Source organism: Setaria viridis, chromosome 7, assembly GCF_005286985.2.
Source record: "Setaria viridis chromosome 7, Setaria_viridis_v4.0, whole genome shotgun sequence".
Lineage (NCBI taxonomy): Eukaryota > Viridiplantae > Streptophyta > Magnoliopsida > Poales > Poaceae > Setaria > Setaria viridis.
This window is the reverse complement of record NC_048269.2, coordinates 16790597-16809483: the sequence shown is the minus strand read 5'-3', so window position 1 is coordinate 16809483 and position 18887 is coordinate 16790597. Positions and strand designations below refer to the sequence as shown.

General features: G+C 46.9%; 2 protein-coding genes and 2 pseudogenes across 2 annotated transcripts; 1 reads left to right on the top strand and 3 right to left on the bottom strand.

Moving 5' to 3' along the window:
• Window positions 1–2103: 2103 nt before the first annotated feature.
• LOC117865320 (uncharacterized) lies at window positions 2104–3570 on the bottom strand. Its single transcript, XM_034749484.2, has 2 exons — window positions 2952–3570; window positions 2104–2861 (listed from the first exon to the last, which is right to left on the bottom strand). The coding sequence occupies exons 1-2, from the start codon at window positions 3251–3253 to the stop codon at window positions 2309–2311; spliced, it is 855 nt and encodes a 284-aa protein (XP_034605375.1). The 5' UTR covers window positions 3254–3570; the 3' UTR covers window positions 2104–2308.
• Window positions 3571–6321: 2751 nt separating this feature from the next.
• LOC117864375 (uncharacterized) lies at window positions 6322–10995 on the top strand. Its single transcript, XM_034748453.2, has 6 exons — window positions 6322–6642; window positions 7345–7556; window positions 7899–8180; window positions 8851–8973; window positions 10471–10593; window positions 10682–10995. The coding sequence occupies exons 1-6, from the start codon at window positions 6456–6458 to the stop codon at window positions 10688–10690; spliced, it is 936 nt and encodes a 311-aa protein (XP_034604344.1). The 5' UTR covers window positions 6322–6455; the 3' UTR covers window positions 10691–10995.
• Window positions 10996–11285: 290 nt separating this feature from the next.
• On the bottom strand, window positions 11286–12773 carry LOC117864374 (inactive beta-amylase 9-like; annotated as a pseudogene).
• Window positions 12774–12872: 99 nt separating this feature from the next.
• LOC140223457 (uncharacterized) lies at window positions 12873–15326 on the bottom strand (annotated as a pseudogene).
• Window positions 15327–18887: the final 3561 nt, after the last annotated feature.

Here is an 18887-nt window from a genome sequence, read left to right as displayed (position 1 = left end):
GAAGATATTGGTATGTAATATTCGCCCTTTAATACTATAACATGAGTACCTAATTTTATATTGCAGTTCTTTGTATGCAAAAAAGCATGTAAATATATCTCTATTTTTTGTATTTCACTACTATAGTACATATAAGGCCTCCATGTCTTGGTTTGCTCCAGGACCTCAAAATCTCCGGTACGGAGCTGGTCGACGCCTAGTCGGCGACTTGGACTCCTGGCGTCCGAATGGGACGCCAGGGAGTTTCGCCTAACTCTCATGGCGCGTGGTGCAGGAATTAACAGCTCTCAGCGGCGCCGCGCATGGGTGGCCGTGTGCGGGTCGTGGCAGCCGGGCGGCCGCGGCGCAGGCAACTAGGACGCATGGCGCGGGGGGCAGCTTGGCAGCGGGCGGCGGGCTGCAACCATGAAACGAAGCTCGGCATGTCACATGTGTGCGTGGGAACAGTCTCTCGGATGGAGATAGATTGGATCATTGGAATGGAGGCTGAAGACGACTTGACTGGATAGATGGGCCTATTGGGCTGTTCATACGTACAATGGGCTAAGTAACAAACGCTGGCCAATTTAACTTGTTTTTTCCTTTTACTTTGATTTAGACGTGAAAGAAACTTCTTGCCTAGGTAAGATGGCAGTTTCGGTTTTCTCAACGCTTGTGGCAGTGGCAGAAGCTTGCATAGATGGCATTCGACTGGCTCTATAGAACTTGGAGTCTGAAATCTTGTGGAGACCGACTCAAAGGAGCTGATCGTGTCAATATTGGCTGAAATCCAAGATCCAAGAGCTTAGTCTGAACTTCTCTTCTTTTTCAATTATTTTTTTAGCACAAACTTGCATCGCCTTCTGGACATAGCCGATCAACGTAAGTAGGATCCAGTACTATCTGTTTTTTCTTTCCAAATAGACGTATGCTTCGTACTTCGTTTACTTGAGCAGTGATCATCGTCTCATAGTTTTTCAAATGTTGAGAATGAACAGCAAAAGCCGCAGCCCAGGTGCACGAGGGCTGAGTCTCTCGGGTCTTACACAAAATCCACACACAGTTGACATCGGATTGCGTCTTTATAGGATTCGCAAATTATCTAATGTGTATACAACTTTTATTAAGGTTGAAAATGGATGGGATCAATCCCGTATCGTCCCATTCCGTTTTCCACGTTTGGTTTGACTGTTTCCGTTTTCCATATTTGGTCTGCCCGTTTTCATATTTACGTACAAATTCGGAAATGGGACAGGAAGCGGGGGAGGATCTATCCCGCTCGTTTTTGCGGGATCTTTTTTTGTCAGGATGGATTCGTATTTATCCTGTATTTAATAGGGTAGACTTAATATGCATTAGCATGTACCTAACTCTAGCTCAATAGTTCTTATGCCCCAAAGCATGTACCTAACTCTAGCTCAATAGTTCTTATGCCCCAAAGAGACCATGCAGCCACATGTTTCATGAAAGATCAAAGTCTTTAGAGCAAGCAACAAAAACCAACAATGTTGTATAGAAAGCAATAAAAACCAAAAATGTTGTACGTGTGCGTCTCAATGTTGATATAGGAAGCAATAAAAACTAACAATGTGTATGTATAGGAAGCAATAAAAACTAACAATGTTGTGCGTGTGCGTCCCAATGTTGTATGTGTGCGTATTAAGGTACCCGTTCCCGCACGTTTCCGTAGTCCGCCTGTTCCGAACCCGATCCCACCCGATTCCGTCTCGTTTTCGGTGATAATCGGTGATAAAATGTGGAACGGTGATAAAAATGTTAGAATGTGGAACGGTCATAAAATGTGGAAACGGAAGTCCCATCCGTTTTCGTCCCTAGCTGTTATCCTTCCTCACGCTAATGCTGACACCGATACGGTGCTGCCGGCCTGCTGTAGCGAGGCTGCGAGGGAGAGGCGAGCAGCGAAGGAAGTGGGAATGAATAGGCTGTCCGCGACGGCGGAGTTCGACGGCGAGAACCGGAGGCGCGCGGCTTCGGATTTTGTGGTGTTGCACCTGCACGGGCACGGGGCGAGCGTCCAAACCGGTGGCGACGGGCGCGTGTTCTCCGTTGAAGCGAAGCGTGGCGGCACCCGTACGCGCGCGGCGCCGCCAGCGCCGGAATAAATTAATCCGGATCATTGCAAGTTCGCTACGTGTCAGTGCAAGATTCATCATCACGCCACTACTACATCTTGTCCTCTGCGATCCAACGATCGCAGAAGCCATGACAACAACAAACACATACGTGGCGGCCACCCGGAAAGGAACGAAGAAAGAAATTACAAAGCTGCACGCCAGTGAATTTCGAACCCCACATATCCAAAGCTCTCTCAGTCCGCCTTCTTGGATTCCACCGGCTTGGCGACATCGCCGCGCTGCTCCGGCGCCGTCGTGGCCGGCGCCTCCATGTGGCCGCGGGCGCGCTTGTCCTCGGCCGTCTTAGCACACACCTCGTCGCGCATCCGGAAGTACTTCTCGAACGCGCGGGGCAAAAACTTGGGGATGAGGAAGACGAAGAGGTTGGCGGAGAAGTAGAGCAGGTTGGCGGCGGCGAGGTAGCGGCCGAACCAGAGCCAGGCGGCCTCCTGCGCGGTGGACGCCCTGGTGAGCGCCCTGTTGGCCCACACGTCGTAGGCCCAGTCGAGGATGACGAAGACCCGGCGCACCGTGTAGAGCAGCGGCACCAGCGCCCGCACCGGCGGCGAGAAGGCGCCCAGCGACCCCACCACGTTCTCCGTCAGGATCTGGCACGAGAGCAGGAACAGGTGCGGCGTCGCCGACCGCACCGCGCCGTCGTCGCCGCGCGCGAACCCGCCCAGCACGTGCGCCAGCGGCAGGAACAGGCCCACCGTCGTGCCCACCACCACGTACACCTGGAACAAGCTGCGCCGGACCTTCCATGTCAGCGCGCGATCGGCATCGAACCTATTACCGTGACAAATTAGTGATCAGAAGAGGTAATCGATGAATTACTTGCTGCCGCGGAAGATTTCTTGGGAGGCGGCGGGCGAGCCGCCGGCGGCGTCGAGCTTGGAGTGGAGCGGCGGGAAGGCGAGGCGGGAGATGGCGAGGAGGTAGAGCGTGGTGGCGACGGGGAAGGCGAGGTCGATGAGCGGGACGAGGCCCGACGCCGAGAACACCATGATGAAGGCCACGAGCTGGAGCTCGATGACGCGGAGCGAACCCATCACGCCGCCCATCATCGTCGTCGGCTGCCGCTCCGACCCGTGCTCCGGGTCCGACCGCGGCGCCACCGCCAGCGAGATCCCCGACATTGTAATAGTACGGGCAATGAACAAGAGAGATCAGGCAAGAAGCGATCGAGTAGCTAGCCGGCGAGGAGGAGGAGAACGAAGAAGGATTTAGCAGGAGGGAGACCGGGAGTACGCGGCGTTATCTACTCGTGGCGATCGAAGAAGCCGAGATGGGGTTGGGCTTTCTTTGGGGTTCTGGGGCGCGTGGGCAGGCGAGGCGCGTACGTGTCCGCGCATGCGGCGGGGCACGTATGCCCGGGGAGGACACGTCGCCGGCGCCTGGATGCTTCTGCCGGTGGAAATGGAGAAAACAACGGCAGCGCTTCAGGATTCGAGAGGATGAGATGGCACGGCAGCTTTTGCCTTTTGGTTCCATGGCACACCTGGTTATGCTCGAGCTCGACCGGTCAGCGTCTCCGTGTCCCAAGTCAACACTTGGTGTTTTGGAAGGACTCATGGTGGGTCGACAAGTAGAGTGCAGCCTGCGTGCTGAATGAGATGGTTCACATGGTTCTAAATTAGATTACTACAATTTAGTTTGTACTTTTTTTTCGAGAATTTGTCTGGGCAAGTATTTCATTAAGGAGAAGTAAGAGTCGACCTCTTTCTTACCTAGATTGTACGAGTTGGTACACGTTAATATTTGATTGCCTGAATTTGAACATGAATGGCGGCGATGATCCGGCAACAGGGCCGTTCTCTTCTCAACCGCGCTCGGCTCGTCGTGGATGGCGTGTGGTTCGGGAGATTTTGACCCACGGGACGGTTTATGATCTAAACAGCATATTCCTGAAGCATGAATCAACGTATCCTGGATGATCTTGTTCAACACATGGAATCAAACGCGCGAACGACCGCTCATTTGGGATGGTGTCGTACATGTATGCGCCGATTTAATCAAACCAAACACATGATATGCAGGTCAGTAAGGAGCCTTTTGGTAGGGCTTTGGCTCTGGCTTAGGGCTCGTTTGGCAGGGCTGCGACTGCGTCTGTGACTTTTTCGGTGAAGTAGTTTTTTAGTTTCGGCTTGTCTGGATAGAAAAATGTTTGGTAAAACGGCTTCTATAATATGGATAAAAATGATGAATTGTCTATTGCTCGTATCCTTTTTATTTTTATTTTTCGATTTTCTCTTTTCTTCCTATTTTTTCTCCTCTCTTTATTTCCCCTTCTCTCCCTTTTCTCTCTCTCTCTCTTTTATTTTTCCTTTCTCCTTTTCTCTTCTCTTCCTATTCTTCCCCTTTCCTTCCCTTCCTCTCTCTTTCTTATCCATTCACCCATGGCCAGCGCACGCCATCCTCCGCCTTGCGCTCCAACACGCGCCGTCCAGCTCCGTCCCGCCCTGTGCCCCAGCGCGCGCCGCCGGCCACCTCCGCCCCACACCCGCTGCTGCCGGCCATCCTTCGTCCTGCGCCACTGCCGCCCTCAGCCCCCGTGCCCGCGCTGCCACCTCCCTCGGCCCCTGCGCATCCACGCCGCCGCTGCCGCCCTCCGCCCTCCCCGCACCAGCGCCGCCACCAACGGTGTCCTCCGACCTCCCTGCGCCCGCGCCATCCTCCGACCCTCATGCGCCCATGGGCAAGATGGGGACTTTGGCCCCACGAAGGGGACGAAGCCACTGGGAGCTCCTTATTTGGGCTTCTTCTCCCTCTCCTGGCTCCTCTCAGCGGGAATCGCGGGGCTTCTCGAGCGGAGCCATTTCGTTTCTGCCCGTTTGGCAGGGCTTCATGAGAAGCCGATGGAAAAGCCGCTCAACAAGCCTTGCCAAATGGGACCTTATTCAACTGCTTATGACCAAGTCCTACCAAACGGCAAGAATCAAAACGGTTTCAACGTTGAAGCCACTAGAAGCCTTTGCATGTTTGCACTAGGGTGAGAGAGTCGGAAAAACTGGCTTCCTCCCGGCTTCTCCCCCTCCCGCAGCAAAGTCAAATGAAATTGCCCCTCAAGTTGATCGAAATTACGATAAAAATGCCACCCCTACCTTCTCTCTCGTGCGGCACGACGGCGGTGTGAAGGTGCGGCCGCCTGGCGCGGACCGGCGTAGTGGCTGAACGGCGCGGTGCCGCTGAACAGTAGCGGGAAGGAGTAGCAATTTGACGCGCGGCAGTGCAGACTAATGGTGGGGCGGAGGCGTGGAGGAGCGGCGGGATGCCGCAGTGGCGCAATGCGGGTCGGACCGGCAGCGGCGTGGCCGTGCGAGGCGTGGCAGTGGTAGAGCGAACTGGCGCGTGGTAGACTGGTAGCAGGCTAGCAGCGACTCGGATGGGCGGCAAAGGAGAAAGTAAATAAAAGAAAAGAAAAAAATACAGGGGTATTATGGACACTTGACGTTTTCTATCTATCCAAAAAATCAGGAGAAACCGTTTTGCCAAATATTTTTAAAAAAAGACGAGCCAGAGCCACAAAAGCTGCTTTATTAGAAAAGTCAGAATTAGAGCCATTTTAACATGAACAGGAACCGTGCTAAACAGGTCCTAAGTCATTATTCTCAATTCAGGAAGCCATGTATTTCTTTATTGATGGCGCCTATATATTTGTTGAATTAGTATTCAGGGTGGGGGTTCTTTACTATATCCAGGTTTTAAAGGATGAAGTTCGGACTTAGTGATGGGATTATGCGAGAATACTTCCAAGTTACCCTTCCGTGCTTACAGAACTAGAAAAGAGTATCCTACTAGCAGGCTATAAACCATATGCATTTACATGCATAAATATTGGAATAATTAATCCACGTAACAATATATGTTGTCTAAAGTCTTTCATCTGACTCTGTTAGTGTCTGAATGCGGCACTTGTGCTCGTGTGTGTGTGTTTTTAAGAAAACATTGTGCTAACAATATAAAAACACAAAATGGTGCTTTGCCTCATTAGGTGGGCCTTTCTCCAGAGTCTCAACGTTTCTGGCCCGGCCAGAGTCTCAACGGGCTGGCTCGGCAAAGCATCCATCGTAGAAAAGTGCCACGAGATTTTGGTGCACGTCTATTCTATCCACGCCTAGCGGGTTCACACGAGTTCAGTTTAAAAAAGGCAAGCCACACGAGCTCCGTGACTCGCACCTTGACTACCAAGGTTGACTCAGCTCTCAGCCTCAGCCAAGTCAGTCACCACGCCAACCACCACACCATACACTCCCCCCACCATCCCCATCCCCATCCCCATCCCACCCTCCGGCTCGCCGCGCCTAAGCCTCCTCCGGCTCCTCCGCCAGCCCCGCCGGGATGGCCGCGCGCTCCCCCTACTTCGCCACCGAGGAGTCCGCCCGCGGCATCCGCCCGGGGGAGTCCCCGGCCGCGGCGCTCCGCCGGATCCTCGCCACGCCCGGCGCGCACCAGGCGCCCTGCTGCTTCGACGCGCTCGGCGCGCGCCTCGTCGAGAGCGCGGGCTTCCCGATCGGCTTCATGGGCGGTACGTGCGCTTCCGTCGGCCCCCTCTCGGGCGGGGCTTCTCATCTGTTCCGCGCTCGCCTGTGTCTTTTTGTTGTCATTGTTGGTCGTCGAAAAATCCTCGTGATGGGGTTTAGTTCGTTTGTTGGAGAACTCGATAGATTAATCGGTTGGCTTCGTGTTGTATAATCCCAATCAGAGCAGATTAACAACATCCTAATTCATTTCGCGTCCTTCTATACTGATTTACTAAGTCACGCAACCTGTAGGGAGGAACTACTGTCCTTTAATCTGTGTTTCTAAAACTATGCAGACTGCGAGCTCCACGACGAAGATTTAATATTGCATTAAGCTATCTGCATACTTAGAACTAAATGCTAAGTCAATCTCAAGAACAAGCGAATGATGTTGGTAGCCATCCTGTCTCCGGTTAGAGATGTACTGTGGTTATTCTTCTGACTACATGCTGCGATTGTGGTTCTGCTTGAAAAAGTAAAATTGGTTTTGGTTGAAAAGGGGGAAATGTAGTTTAGGTGGCCAGGAATTCTTCGATTAGAGAGTGTATCTAATCCATGACAGGGGCTACCACGGAAATTATTTTATCATAGCTCTTAGGCCTTAGATGTAACAGCAGACAAGATTTTGCATACTCTGTCTAAAATAAACATTTGGTGGTTGTTCAAGCCAATATATCTCATGCATTGTAGTGTTTATGTTTCTTCAGGCTTCTGTGTTTCTGCGGCACGGCTTGGCTTGCCTGATGTTGGCCTCATTTCCTATGGAGAAATGGTAGACCAAGGGCGTCTAATCAATGAAGCTGTATCAATCCCAGTGATTGGTGATGGAGACAATGGTTATGGAAACTCTATGAACATCAAGAGAACCATCAAGGGCTATACTAATGCTGGTTTTGCTGGAATCATGCTTGAAGATCAGGTGCTCTCTCTTAGGAATGCTAATCAATCCTTCCATAGATGTGCACCTTAGTTAAGATAGTATCACATATGTTCTTTGTCATGTTTAACTCCCTCTGACTGCAATAATGAGTGTAACATGTTGTTCTTTCTGTTAGCTTTAGATAATAAACACTGGTACTGCTCAAAAGAAAAATGGTAGCCAGTGGACTAGTTAAATTCCACATTTACCAGATGCTTTTCCGTTTCCTTTTAGATTTGCATACTTAGGTTATATCAGGAGGTGAGGAGAAGACTTTCGGTTTCGCAATTGATCCTTCTGTTTTATTTATCCTGAAAGAAGTTAACATGTAGCAATTTTAAGGTGGCACCTAAAGCATGTGGACATACTGAAGGAAGGAAAGTCATCTCAAGGGAGGAAGCCATCATGCACATAAAAGCTGCTGTTGATGCTAGGAACGAGAGCGGCTCTGACATTGTTATTGTGGCAAGGACAGATTCCCGTCAAGCCATTTCTCTTGATGAAGCATTATGGAGAGTAAAAGCTTTTGCCGATGCTGGTGCCGATGCTCTGTTTATTGATGCCCTTGCTTCAGTGGAAGAGATGAAGGCATTCTGTGCAGTTGCACCAGAAGTTCCAAAGATGGTAAGATGTATTCTATGTTTTCGATGCTTTTCTAGTTACATGTGAATTGTGGGTTTATGGTTGTTTCTGCATTTCTCCAGATCCCTTAGTATAGAATAGCACTCCTCATTGTCCTTTTGTGTTTGTGTTACCTCTAAGTCCCTTCTTCCAGTGAATTTGACAAAGCTGATGAAAGGATACACCCAGAACATACATGTTCTATAAAATGAAATTGAGGCCACACTTTGATGTTTAAAGTATGTCTTTTAGTTTATATGCAGTGTCATACCCATTCATGCTGGTTTAGTTTGGAATTCCGTAGCAGATTCTGGATATTTTAGTATTCCCTAGAAATTTATGCAGATTCTAATGTTCCCATAGGTGTGTTGTGTCATTCAGATTTGGATATGATATAGTGATGAAATGGGGTGATTGCTGCCTCCATTTGGACTCAGCTTTAGTGTAGGTATTAGATATGTATGATGAACTGATTTGCTTACACCATAACCATCTTCTCATATTCCAGTCTGAATGGAAAAGAATACCTATACAAGTTACTTTTACTGCTCATATTTCGTACTCAACAATGACTGGGTCCACCGTTCAAGTGTCCTTTTTATTATTTGCTTGAAGTTTTTCCTTCCTCTAGCTGTGATATGACCCATGAGTACATTTACGCTCTGTTCTGCAGGCAAATATGTTAGAGGGTGGTGGTAAAACTCCCATATTGAGCCCTGCTGAACTTGAGAAAATTGGTTTCAGCCTTGTGGTCTATCCTTTATCCTTAGTTGGCGTGGCAATGCGTGCAATGAAGGTTTGTATTCTTATATATATATATATATATATATATATATATATATATATATATATATATGATCTTATTCTTTGTATTTTATCTGTTATCAAGGATGGGGCTGTGAGTGTCTTAGTTCTTGCTGATAGAATCATGTACATTTTTATTTGTTTGAACACAAGCAGAAGGTAGTCTTAGTGCTTGTTGATCTTTTTTTTTCTGCATACTTATTGAATTACATTTTCTTTGTACCTCTGTATTCTGATCTTACATTTAGCTGGCTACACATTCTCTCCCTTGCACTAAACGTTGCCTGTGTTATCGTTTGTCAGTAGGCGTCAGCCCACTTCCATCCCTATTTATCAGTCAATCATGTATTGGGATGCTCCAGTCACTTACTGCATAAGTTCCCCTCCTTTTGTAGTTGTCTACATTTTTTATTGTTGAAGGTTGTTTTATTATGGCATTGTTACACAACAGATTAAACAATTGCCTAACTTGGACCAGAAGATCAGTCACCAAAAACTGCATTTATCTGTGCTGGAGACTCCAGTGCAATTTTCTTCTCCTAAAGGAATATAAGGCAGGCTTTCAAGCTATAAACCTAAGTCTTGAATTGACCAGATACAGCATTGATGTCTTCCAATTTTCTGATCCCACACAATCTTCCCTAACAACAACCTCACTAAACTTCCCATGGCCAAAACATGTTCTAGACTACCAGCCTTCAGGTATATGCTTTACTTTCATGTTAAATGAGAAAATAAACATGAGTGGAGAACCAACAATAGCTAGGAGAGAGGGAGGTTGTTACCGCTCATCTACTCAGAAATTCTTAATCTTCTAAACCATATTACTGGTGTTTCCACAAAGATGTTTTTCTAAGTCGCACTCTATTAAGCATAACTGCCATTTTTGAATGCTTGCAGTTGGATTTTTTAAATGTTGGCTATGAATATATCTTGATTGCACATGTGGAAGTGGAATGAGTAGATGTGTCTCGAGAATATATCCACAATATGTCTAGATCATGTTGACATCCTAAGCAATCACCTCTTATTTGTGCTTGGTGGGACCTCCTACCTTGATATTAGCATTCCTACCTACAGCAGTCCTGATGGATCTTTAGTAGTTTCGTCTCACTCTCCTGCCCCCTTTTTTTTTTGGTAACATTCTCTATTAAGGGGGCCATCATTACTCATGTATTCCTCAGTCTCCACACAATCGTTTGTCATTTTAGGGCTTTTCTGCTTTCCTCCACTCACAACCTTGTACTGTTCATCTCATCACATATACCACAGAATGCTCAACAGTGTTTTCGCCTAGTGTTTTTCTTTTCCTTCTTTTTCAGCAAATATATGATATGGCTGTGAGTGAACCTTCTTTTTTATAAAAACAAAATCTCATCTACTAAAGTTGAGTAACCTGGCAATTCCAATACATTAGTCATTTCATTTATGTGCCAAAAGGTGCAAGCACTACTTATTTGTTCTCAATACAAGCACCTCTGGCATGCAGGATGCTCTAGTTGCAATAAAAGATGGTGGTGTACCTCCGCCTAGTATCTTGCCATCTTTCCAGGAGATCAAGGATACACTAGGGTTCAACCGCTACTACAAAGAAGAGAAACAATACCAACTGGTTAGCTATGATGTTCACTTCTATTACTCTGTTTACAGTGAACATTATCTTTTCATGCAGTTTCCTAATCACATGTTACTTTCGGTAGGACAAGTGAAGGATGCCACAACTCTAGAGGCGCAAATTGACAATAATCTACCACAGTTTGGTGGTTGTGGATTCTGCTGGATGTGCTACCAAGGTGCCCATGGCTTAAGTACCACCGGAAATTGATGCAGGCCCATTGTATTTGTGTTGAAGCTGTAACCATAGCTGCATAGTGCAACATATGTGGCAGGTTTAATATCTGGGAGGCTTGTAGTCTTTCCTTTTGCTCGTTTTTTGTTGGCTACCCTGTTGCGGTGTCAATAATCCTGAATTTGTGGTTCCAATTTCAATAAAATAGGTCTATTGGGTATACAAGCCATCGAAAATCTAGACCTCTGCACTGCATGCGTATGTTAGCAGTTGAATTCCATGAATAAGGTTTCCTGAAATTCTGATATGCCTCTGTACGAGACACGACATCACATACTGCTCAACAGCTAATCCAACTGCATGTTCTCCCAAACCTACAGCCATGCCGCCGTTCAGTTCGTTGGATAACTAACTACTCATACACCATTCTGAATATCTGGTGCTCATCAGATTAGGTGGCAAAGATTCCTGTTTTCTACCTTGAATTTTGTTAAATTTATAATGAGATAATTCCCTATTAAAATTTAGTTTCATATTTGACACTGAGCTCAACTTTTATTCCTTATACAACACTCTGTTAGATTTTCCATACGAAAACCGTTAAATACTCTGCGAAAAGATGATTTTGCCTCTATGAACCCCACTACCCTTCTCCCTCCTTTGCTCCACACCGAGAAGAAGTCAGCGCCCATCCACTTGTACGTGAACCCGCGCGGCTGGGTGCGGCCCGCGGACAGCCAGACGCCCGTGTGACCCTCGCCGGGTGCTCCTCCGCCCGGGCGTCGAGCCGCGCATCCACGCCGCACGCGATCACCGTGCATCCGTGCCGCGCGAACATCTCGGCGACGGGGACGTACCCGCTGTGGAGCCCCGCGGTGGCCTCCGCCGCTGGGCGCGACCCGCACAGGAGCGGCACCTTGGCAGACAGCCCGTACGCGGTGTTCCACGAGCCCCCCGCTCCCGGAAGAAGACAGATGACTCCGGCGACTCGTCGTACCGCGGCCCGTCGTGCGGGCCTAACAGGCCCCACAGCGGCTACCCGGACGACTCGGCGTGACGCTTCAGCCGCGGCAGCATGTACATGTCGTAGCACTGGAACTCGCCCGCGCCGGAGTAGCCGTCGGTAGCGCTGTTGTTCCTCGGCGGGTACGACGGGTACCGGAGCTCGCCGTTGGGACCCAGGCTCACGGTCACATCCTACACGAACCAAGAAAACTTTTCAAAGAGGAGCCTTTTACTGAAATGTGTTCTGTTCTTGGATTTCTCTTACCGTAATGGTTGACTCCAAGATGTCGTTGAACTCGTCGGCAAAGCTGCGGAAGAAGGCCTCGTAGGCCTCGAGCGGCGACTCGCCGAGGAGCACCGGGAGCTCGTCGACGGCGAAGGAGAGGCACCCCTCGCGGAGGTGCCCGGACCGGTCGGTGAAGAGGACGTTGGGGTCGGCGGCCGCGGCGTCGGCCACCCACTGAGGGAGCGCATCGCCGTCGGTGGGGAGCGCGACGCGGGGCCGACCATGGAGGCGACGGCGAGGTACCCAGCCCACTCAAACCAGCCCCCGGGCCCGGGCTGCACCGCGGCCCATGACACCGGCAACTCCACGCCGTCGACGCCGAGCAGCTTGAGCACGCGCAGCGCCACCAAGATGGCCCTCGGGCGGCACACCCCGCGGCTATCCGAGACCACCACGTCCGCGGGGAGGCCCACGAACAGCCTCACCGCGTCCTCCTCCTCCACCACCAACCCCTTGCCGGCGGCCTCCATGCTCCGCTCGGCGGAGACGTGCGCCCGCACAGGGCCTAGCCTGCTGGCCCGGAGGGAGAAGGGCCCGTCGGGTGTGGAGCATAGGGAGAAGGGCGGCGGGGTCCGAGGGCCAAAATTGTCTTTTCTTAGGATATTTAATGATTTCCGAAAGAAAATCCGACATAGTGTCGTATAAAGAATGAAAGTTGAACTTGGCGTTAAATAGAAAATTTTGAAGAAAGGTGTCAAATAAAGGATTATCTTATTTATAGTAGAACGTATGCTCAGTTTAATTTAGAAAAAAAAGATTTCTGATGAGGCTTGAGGAGAACAAAATAGGTCTTTCACATTTCTTGTCCAGGTCATTGGAGCTCCAACCTGCAACAAAGTGACACACATTGCATAACATGTGGCCAACTAGAATTCAGTCAGTCAACACAAACTTTCCATTTGATTCGATACTTACAAGTATGGTGGAATGCATGGCACGACTCTTGTTAAAAGATGGAACAAAGAATGAAACATAGATGATGTATAATTTCAGTTCATAAGAAGTGAATATCTTTTGCAGTGGAATACACGGCTTCGACCTGAAAAGCTACACCTTCGACGACTGAATGTCTTTACAAATGAAAGGAATAGCAAAACAGAACAAACATAGAAATAGGCATCAATTTCTTAGTATAATATTGGAATCAGTGGCGGATCCAGAAACGGGCTCCGCCCCGGGCTAACTAATATAAGGCTTAAAATCTTACTAGCCATACACTATTAGATATAATATATTTTTCAAAGAGCACAATTCAACCAATAGACTCAAACAATACATAGAATATTGAAGGTAGAAAAGTACCAAATTAAGAGTCTTCCATGATAAAAAAAGAACCATACATGTCTTCATGAATTAATAACCACTTCCACTTGTTCCGACGTCCTCAATTCTACATTAAAATTTTCAACATATCAGCCCTATATAAAGCAAGATAACATTATGTATTGAAATAGACTAATACAAGTAAACAACACGCACCTTGAGCCCTCGTTTGGCAAATTCATCTTACGGTTTCTTAAGCCTTGAAAGAGCTTTAGAATTTTTTCATCTTCAATCGACGCAAACAAATCTCGCTCAATATAGCACATCATGCTATTATTCAACCAATCATCATTCATTTATTTCTTCATTCAGTCTTGATAATATTCATAGCAGAGAAGGCTCTTTCAACTGTTGCTGTTGCCACCGGCAAAATTAATGCAAGTTCAATGAGACGATACACCAAAGGAAAAACTGTATCTCTTCCACTCTGAACCATCTTCTCAGCAAGGTTACCAAGATCAATACAAGTGTCAAAATTATCATCATTTCTAACTTCATCAATGAAAATAGGAAGGTCACCCGCAAGCTTTATGCAGTCCTAATCACAGAAGTCATCTTTATAAATCTTAGCAAGCTCAACTAACTTCTGTACTTCAAGTTGGCAAAAGAATCCCTCGGATCAAGACAAGCAACGCATCTCAAGAGTTGAGTTGATCTTTCTGGAAATCGATTGTTTAACTCACAATAAACTTGATCAATCACAACATTGAAAATTCCATGATGAAAATGATGGTAGTAACTCACTAGTTTAGCACCACGACATCTCGAACGACCTCTAACTGGTATCATATCTTCCATATTAGGAATTTCTATGTTGTTGAGGAGGCAAAACTCCTTTACTTCTTCAAAAAGAGCATCCCAACTATTTTCCCTCATTTCATTCATATTTCTCATCACAGAGCCAATTAATCCTATTGCACGAACAATGTTTTGATTTTTCTTTTGCAAACATTGTGACAAGTCTTGAGTCATCCCCAGTACTCTAATCATAAGATGTAATATGAACACAAATTCAAATGACTCCATTCTTTGAATCAATCCAGAGGCTGTAGTATTTTTTTCCATCAGTTCCATCTTCACTAATATTCTCCAATACCTCCAGTACAGAGGACCACATGATCATAAGACGTGCCAATGTTTTGTGATGTGTACCCCACCGTGTATCACCAGGCCTAGCAAGACTAGTTTCTTGGTTTTTCCCTCTCCCAGAAAAAATAGCACTACTATCTAACTGCTCAACAAGCTTATCATGATGACTTTGAAGGAGTTGATCTTTCCTCTTGCAAGAAGCACTAACAACATTGACGATTGAAGTGACATAATTGAAGAAATCAAAAGTTGAGCCACAACACTTGGCTACAGAAACTACCACAAGCTGCAATTGATGAGCAAAACAATGGATGTAAAAGGCATATGGGTTTTCGTTCAATACCAGTCTTTGTAACCCATAAAATTGTCCTCTCATATTTGAAGCTCCATCATATCCTTGCCCTCTAATCTTGGAAATAGATAGACCATATCTTCTAAGCATAGTATCCAATGCTTCTTTTAGTGAAGTTGATGTGGTGTCAGAAACATGTTCAATGCCAAGAAACCTCTCAATCACACTTCCTTTATCATTGACAAACCTACAAGAGAAAAGAGAAAATAGTGTTACTTGAAAGCAACAAAACAAAACCAATAAAATAACCAAATAGAGAGAAGGTATATACCTCACAACCACAGCCATTTGTTCCTTAATAGATGCATCACGAGCCTCGTCGACAAGAACCGCAAAACAACGATCTCCTATTTCACTTTTAATTAACTCACTTGTCTCCTCTGCACAAGCCCTAGCCAAATCTTTTTGAACCATTGGACTACTCATTTGATTATTCCCTGGAGCATTTTCACCGGTCACAAGTGCAGCCTTAGGATCCTTCTTTCTGTACCATTCGAGCATCTCCATAAAGTTCTCTTTATTTCTTGATGTTTTAGACTCATCATGTCTACGAAAGGCTAGAGCTTGCAAAAGGAGAAATCTAGCAATGCCTAACATGATACTTAAACGAGCTTTATATGCCTCCTCTTCTGCTGCACTTGTAACAGACCATACATGTTCAACACTTTGCCTCTGATTTTTGAAATCAAGTGCACGCTTTCTTGCATTATTATGAAAGCCATCAATTGATTGAGCATGCTCCTTGAAACAATTCTTTGCATTCTTCCAATTTCTAAACCCAACTTTGGTGAATGTATCATTACTATGAAACCCAGCTTGTTGTGGCTTAAAGAGATAACAATAAAAGCAATAAGCTGCATCCTTGGCTACACTGTACTCTAACTAATCAAATTGATCAAACCATGATCCAACAAATCCTCTTGATTGGCCTTTACCATCTTTTTTCATTTTTGGAACTTATGACCAGCTGGCCTATATGGACCTATTTGTAGATATGCTCTCCTTGCCTCATCCCTAATGTCATGATGAAAATCATCAATTGGCTTCCTTTCTCCTGGATCAGCAACTATATCTCTCATATCAAGTTCAATCCGTGGTCTTTTTTGCTCAACCCGGCTCTCTACACTTTCGGCACTACTCTTTTTAGCATAGTATTTCTCCATTTTAAGTTATGATTATGAAATGTTGCAATTGCAATTTGCAAACTAAGACTCAAATACTTCCTGCTCAAATCAATGAAATGAAATATTCATTATCATTACTTTGCATAGAAATAGCAATTTCAAAAAAAAATTGCATACCGGAGCAGGGGAACAATTTCAATAGACAATAGGTGAGCAGAACAGGGCCCGGCCGCGCGGGGCCGCGGGTGGCGCCGTGGCGGCGCGCCGCGCGCGGGTGGCCGGCGAAGGCGCGGCCGCGCGGGGCCGCGGGCGTCGGGCGACCGGCGGGGGGCGCGGCGCGCGGGGCTGCGGGCGGCCGGCGGAGGCGCAGCCGCGCGGGGCCGCGGGTGGCCGACAGGGGCGCGGCCGCGCTGGGCCGCGGGTGGCGGTGCGCGGGGCGCCAGGGCCGCGGGGGGGGGGGGGGGGGGGGGGGGGGGCGGCGCGCGGACGACGGCGAGCTGGGCGGGCGGCTGGGCGGCGGGCGCTGCCTGGCGCGGTGGCGCTGGCGGCGAATCGGGCACTCGGGCAGCCGGGCAGGAGCAGGCGCATGCTCACATCAGCAGGCCACCGCGCATGCTCACATGGCCACATGGGCCGGCCGGAACTGCTAGGGCAATGGGGAGTTGTTGGGCCGCCTGGCGCCTGCCGCCTGGGCTAACTTCTTCGGGGTGGGCTAATGGGTCAAAATGCTTTTTTATACTATTTTTATGAAGAAGTTTTTCACTGCTCTTGGGCCTCGCCCCGGGCTGCAGCCCGGGCAGCCCGGGGCCCAGATCCGCCCCTGATTGGAATTATGGAAACATCGGGTTACCTGCTCACTCAAAACCACACAAATTGACCTAATGCTTACAGAAACATATTTTCCTCTGGAAGATAATTTCTGAGATATCCAGCCCTGTGCAAATCATTTTGAGATACATATGACGAGAGAAACAAATCATGGGAACAACAACTGTAAAATGAAACAACTACAATCTAAAATTGGAGTTTGTAGCTTCTAGCACAGTTCTTTCCTCCATGTCTCCACATAACGCTTGCTTACTACCATCTAAGAAATGTAAACAACAATATCCGAATGTAACTAGCGTGATCTTACGATCTGGTGAACAGATGCAATACCACACTGTAGAACTTCCTACAATGATCACAATAACATGAACAGGAAGAGTTGAATCATATAGATTCGACGGGTAACCCAAGAGATAAATTCTTAATCTGTGGGTTTTAAGAGATCTCATCAAAACTTGATAACACTGGGATGAACCCTGACAGCACAATGGCTAACACACGGTGGTTTAATTCATCACTATCAAAATCTATATCTATACCTAATATTAGTGCGGTTATTTCTTCCAACCGTCGTGGTTGTTTTGTAAAAAAATTCCTCATAATCAACCCGTAGTCTTGAGAGTTAAACAATTATAGTTCTTGACGATTTGCAAAAAAAATATCTCGCATTTTTCATAATCAACCCGTCATCCCGATAAGAGCATGAACTTCTTGTTGCGACCCAGTCAAACAACCCATCCATCTCCTTTGTTTCCCAAGCTCTCCACCATGCCGTACCGGTGGTGCGACACGGAGCTTCGATCTCGCCGTGCACGGGTGCTGTCGCCCACTGTTGCACCTGTGCGCACCGCCCTGATGTAGCGCCGGCCTTCTCGGAAGCGGTCCGCTACGATCTCACATATAATCCACGCAGCAGCAAAGCATAAGCTGTTGTCATAGCATTCTACCTAGCACAGATGCAAAGTGCGGTATCTCCACCCTGCTGCCTGCTGTGGACGCTGACCACATGCCATCACCAATGCCTGGCATCCGCCTGACATTACTGATGCCTTAGTGCTGCCTGGAGTGCTCGTTGGTACTATATGCGGCTCGAAGTATGCTCAAGCTAGTTCGGTAATTGTTAGATGAATTTGCATGTAGTGAAAGTTTTTAAATTTAGAAGTGTTTCCAGCAAATTCTAATCAAGGGTAAGCATTTATTTAGCCTTGCAGTTTTTTTTATAGGTTGAAAGTTTTGTGGACAATACGTCTGTAATGCATGAAAGCTAAAATTGGAGTTGCGTGCATACTAAATCTATGTACCAGAAGTTCCAATGTATGTTTAAACCCTGTATTAAATAATGGCAAAACAACCTAGATAGTCTCAAGGTCTGCTCTACAATCTTGCTGTCCAAACCTCCTTAATTTAATCAGAATTACTAATTTAAATTTTAACTTAGTGATTATACAGCCGAAGAACGAGCCGAGGATATGAATGGGACCAAATACAAATTTTATGAAGCACTCTAATACTAAAATTGCTGGATGATAGGATCAATATACATTTTGATAATAAATTAATTGTGATTTCAATTATGCACATCAAAGTTACATTTTTTTATGCGAAGAGTTTAGGGAAATATGGCATATAACTTAGGAATTTAAAAAGGTGACGGATCACAGCATCTAGTTACATCCAGAACCTCCATATTCTTATGATAGCACCTGGTATGAAATCCATGAACTTTTCTCCTTGTGATAGTTTATCTACTTCATTAATTTTCCTTGTGCAGAATTTCGGGAAGGAGAAGCACCATGAAACATGAATTGGGAATAAGTAGATAATTATTTTAGAGAGGGTAAAGATCCGTAGCAATGCACAGGCACTTTTACTAATCTAATATAATTACATTAGATGTGCTCTTGGCTATTTAAAGCCACATATATTGGCATGCAAGCAGAATCACACAAATCCCTAACGAAACAGCCTAATTGAAAGGAAATATACTCCGTATTAATTTGTAACTACCGGATGCTCTTACATGCATCTCCGACTGGTTTTTTATTATATATATTAAAATAAATGATTGGACTCTCTTCAGAATAAAAGGAAGCATGATCTGCATGCATCC

Excerpts from the sequence above, each read along its gene's own strand:
- LOC117864375 (XM_034748453.2), top strand. The coding sequence starts at position 6,456 with ATGGCCGCGCGCTCCCCCTACTTCGCCACCGAGGAGTCCGCCCGCGGC. Across the intron at positions 7,557-7,898 it reads GAATCATGCTTGAAGATCAG|GTGGCACCTAAAGCATGTGG; the intron begins GTGCTCTCTCTT and ends AGCAATTTTAAG. Across the intron at positions 8,181-8,850 it reads CACCAGAAGTTCCAAAGATG|GCAAATATGTTAGAGGGTGG; the intron begins GTAAGATGTATT and ends TCTGTTCTGCAG.
- LOC117865320 (XM_034749484.2), bottom strand. The coding sequence starts at position 3,253 with ATGTCGGGGATCTCGCTGGCGGTGGCGCCGCGGTCGGACCCGGAGCAC. Across the intron at positions 2,862-2,951 it reads GAAATCTTCCGCGGCAGCAA|CTTGTTCCAGGTGTACGTGG; the intron begins GTAATTCATCGA and ends GGTCCGGCGCAG.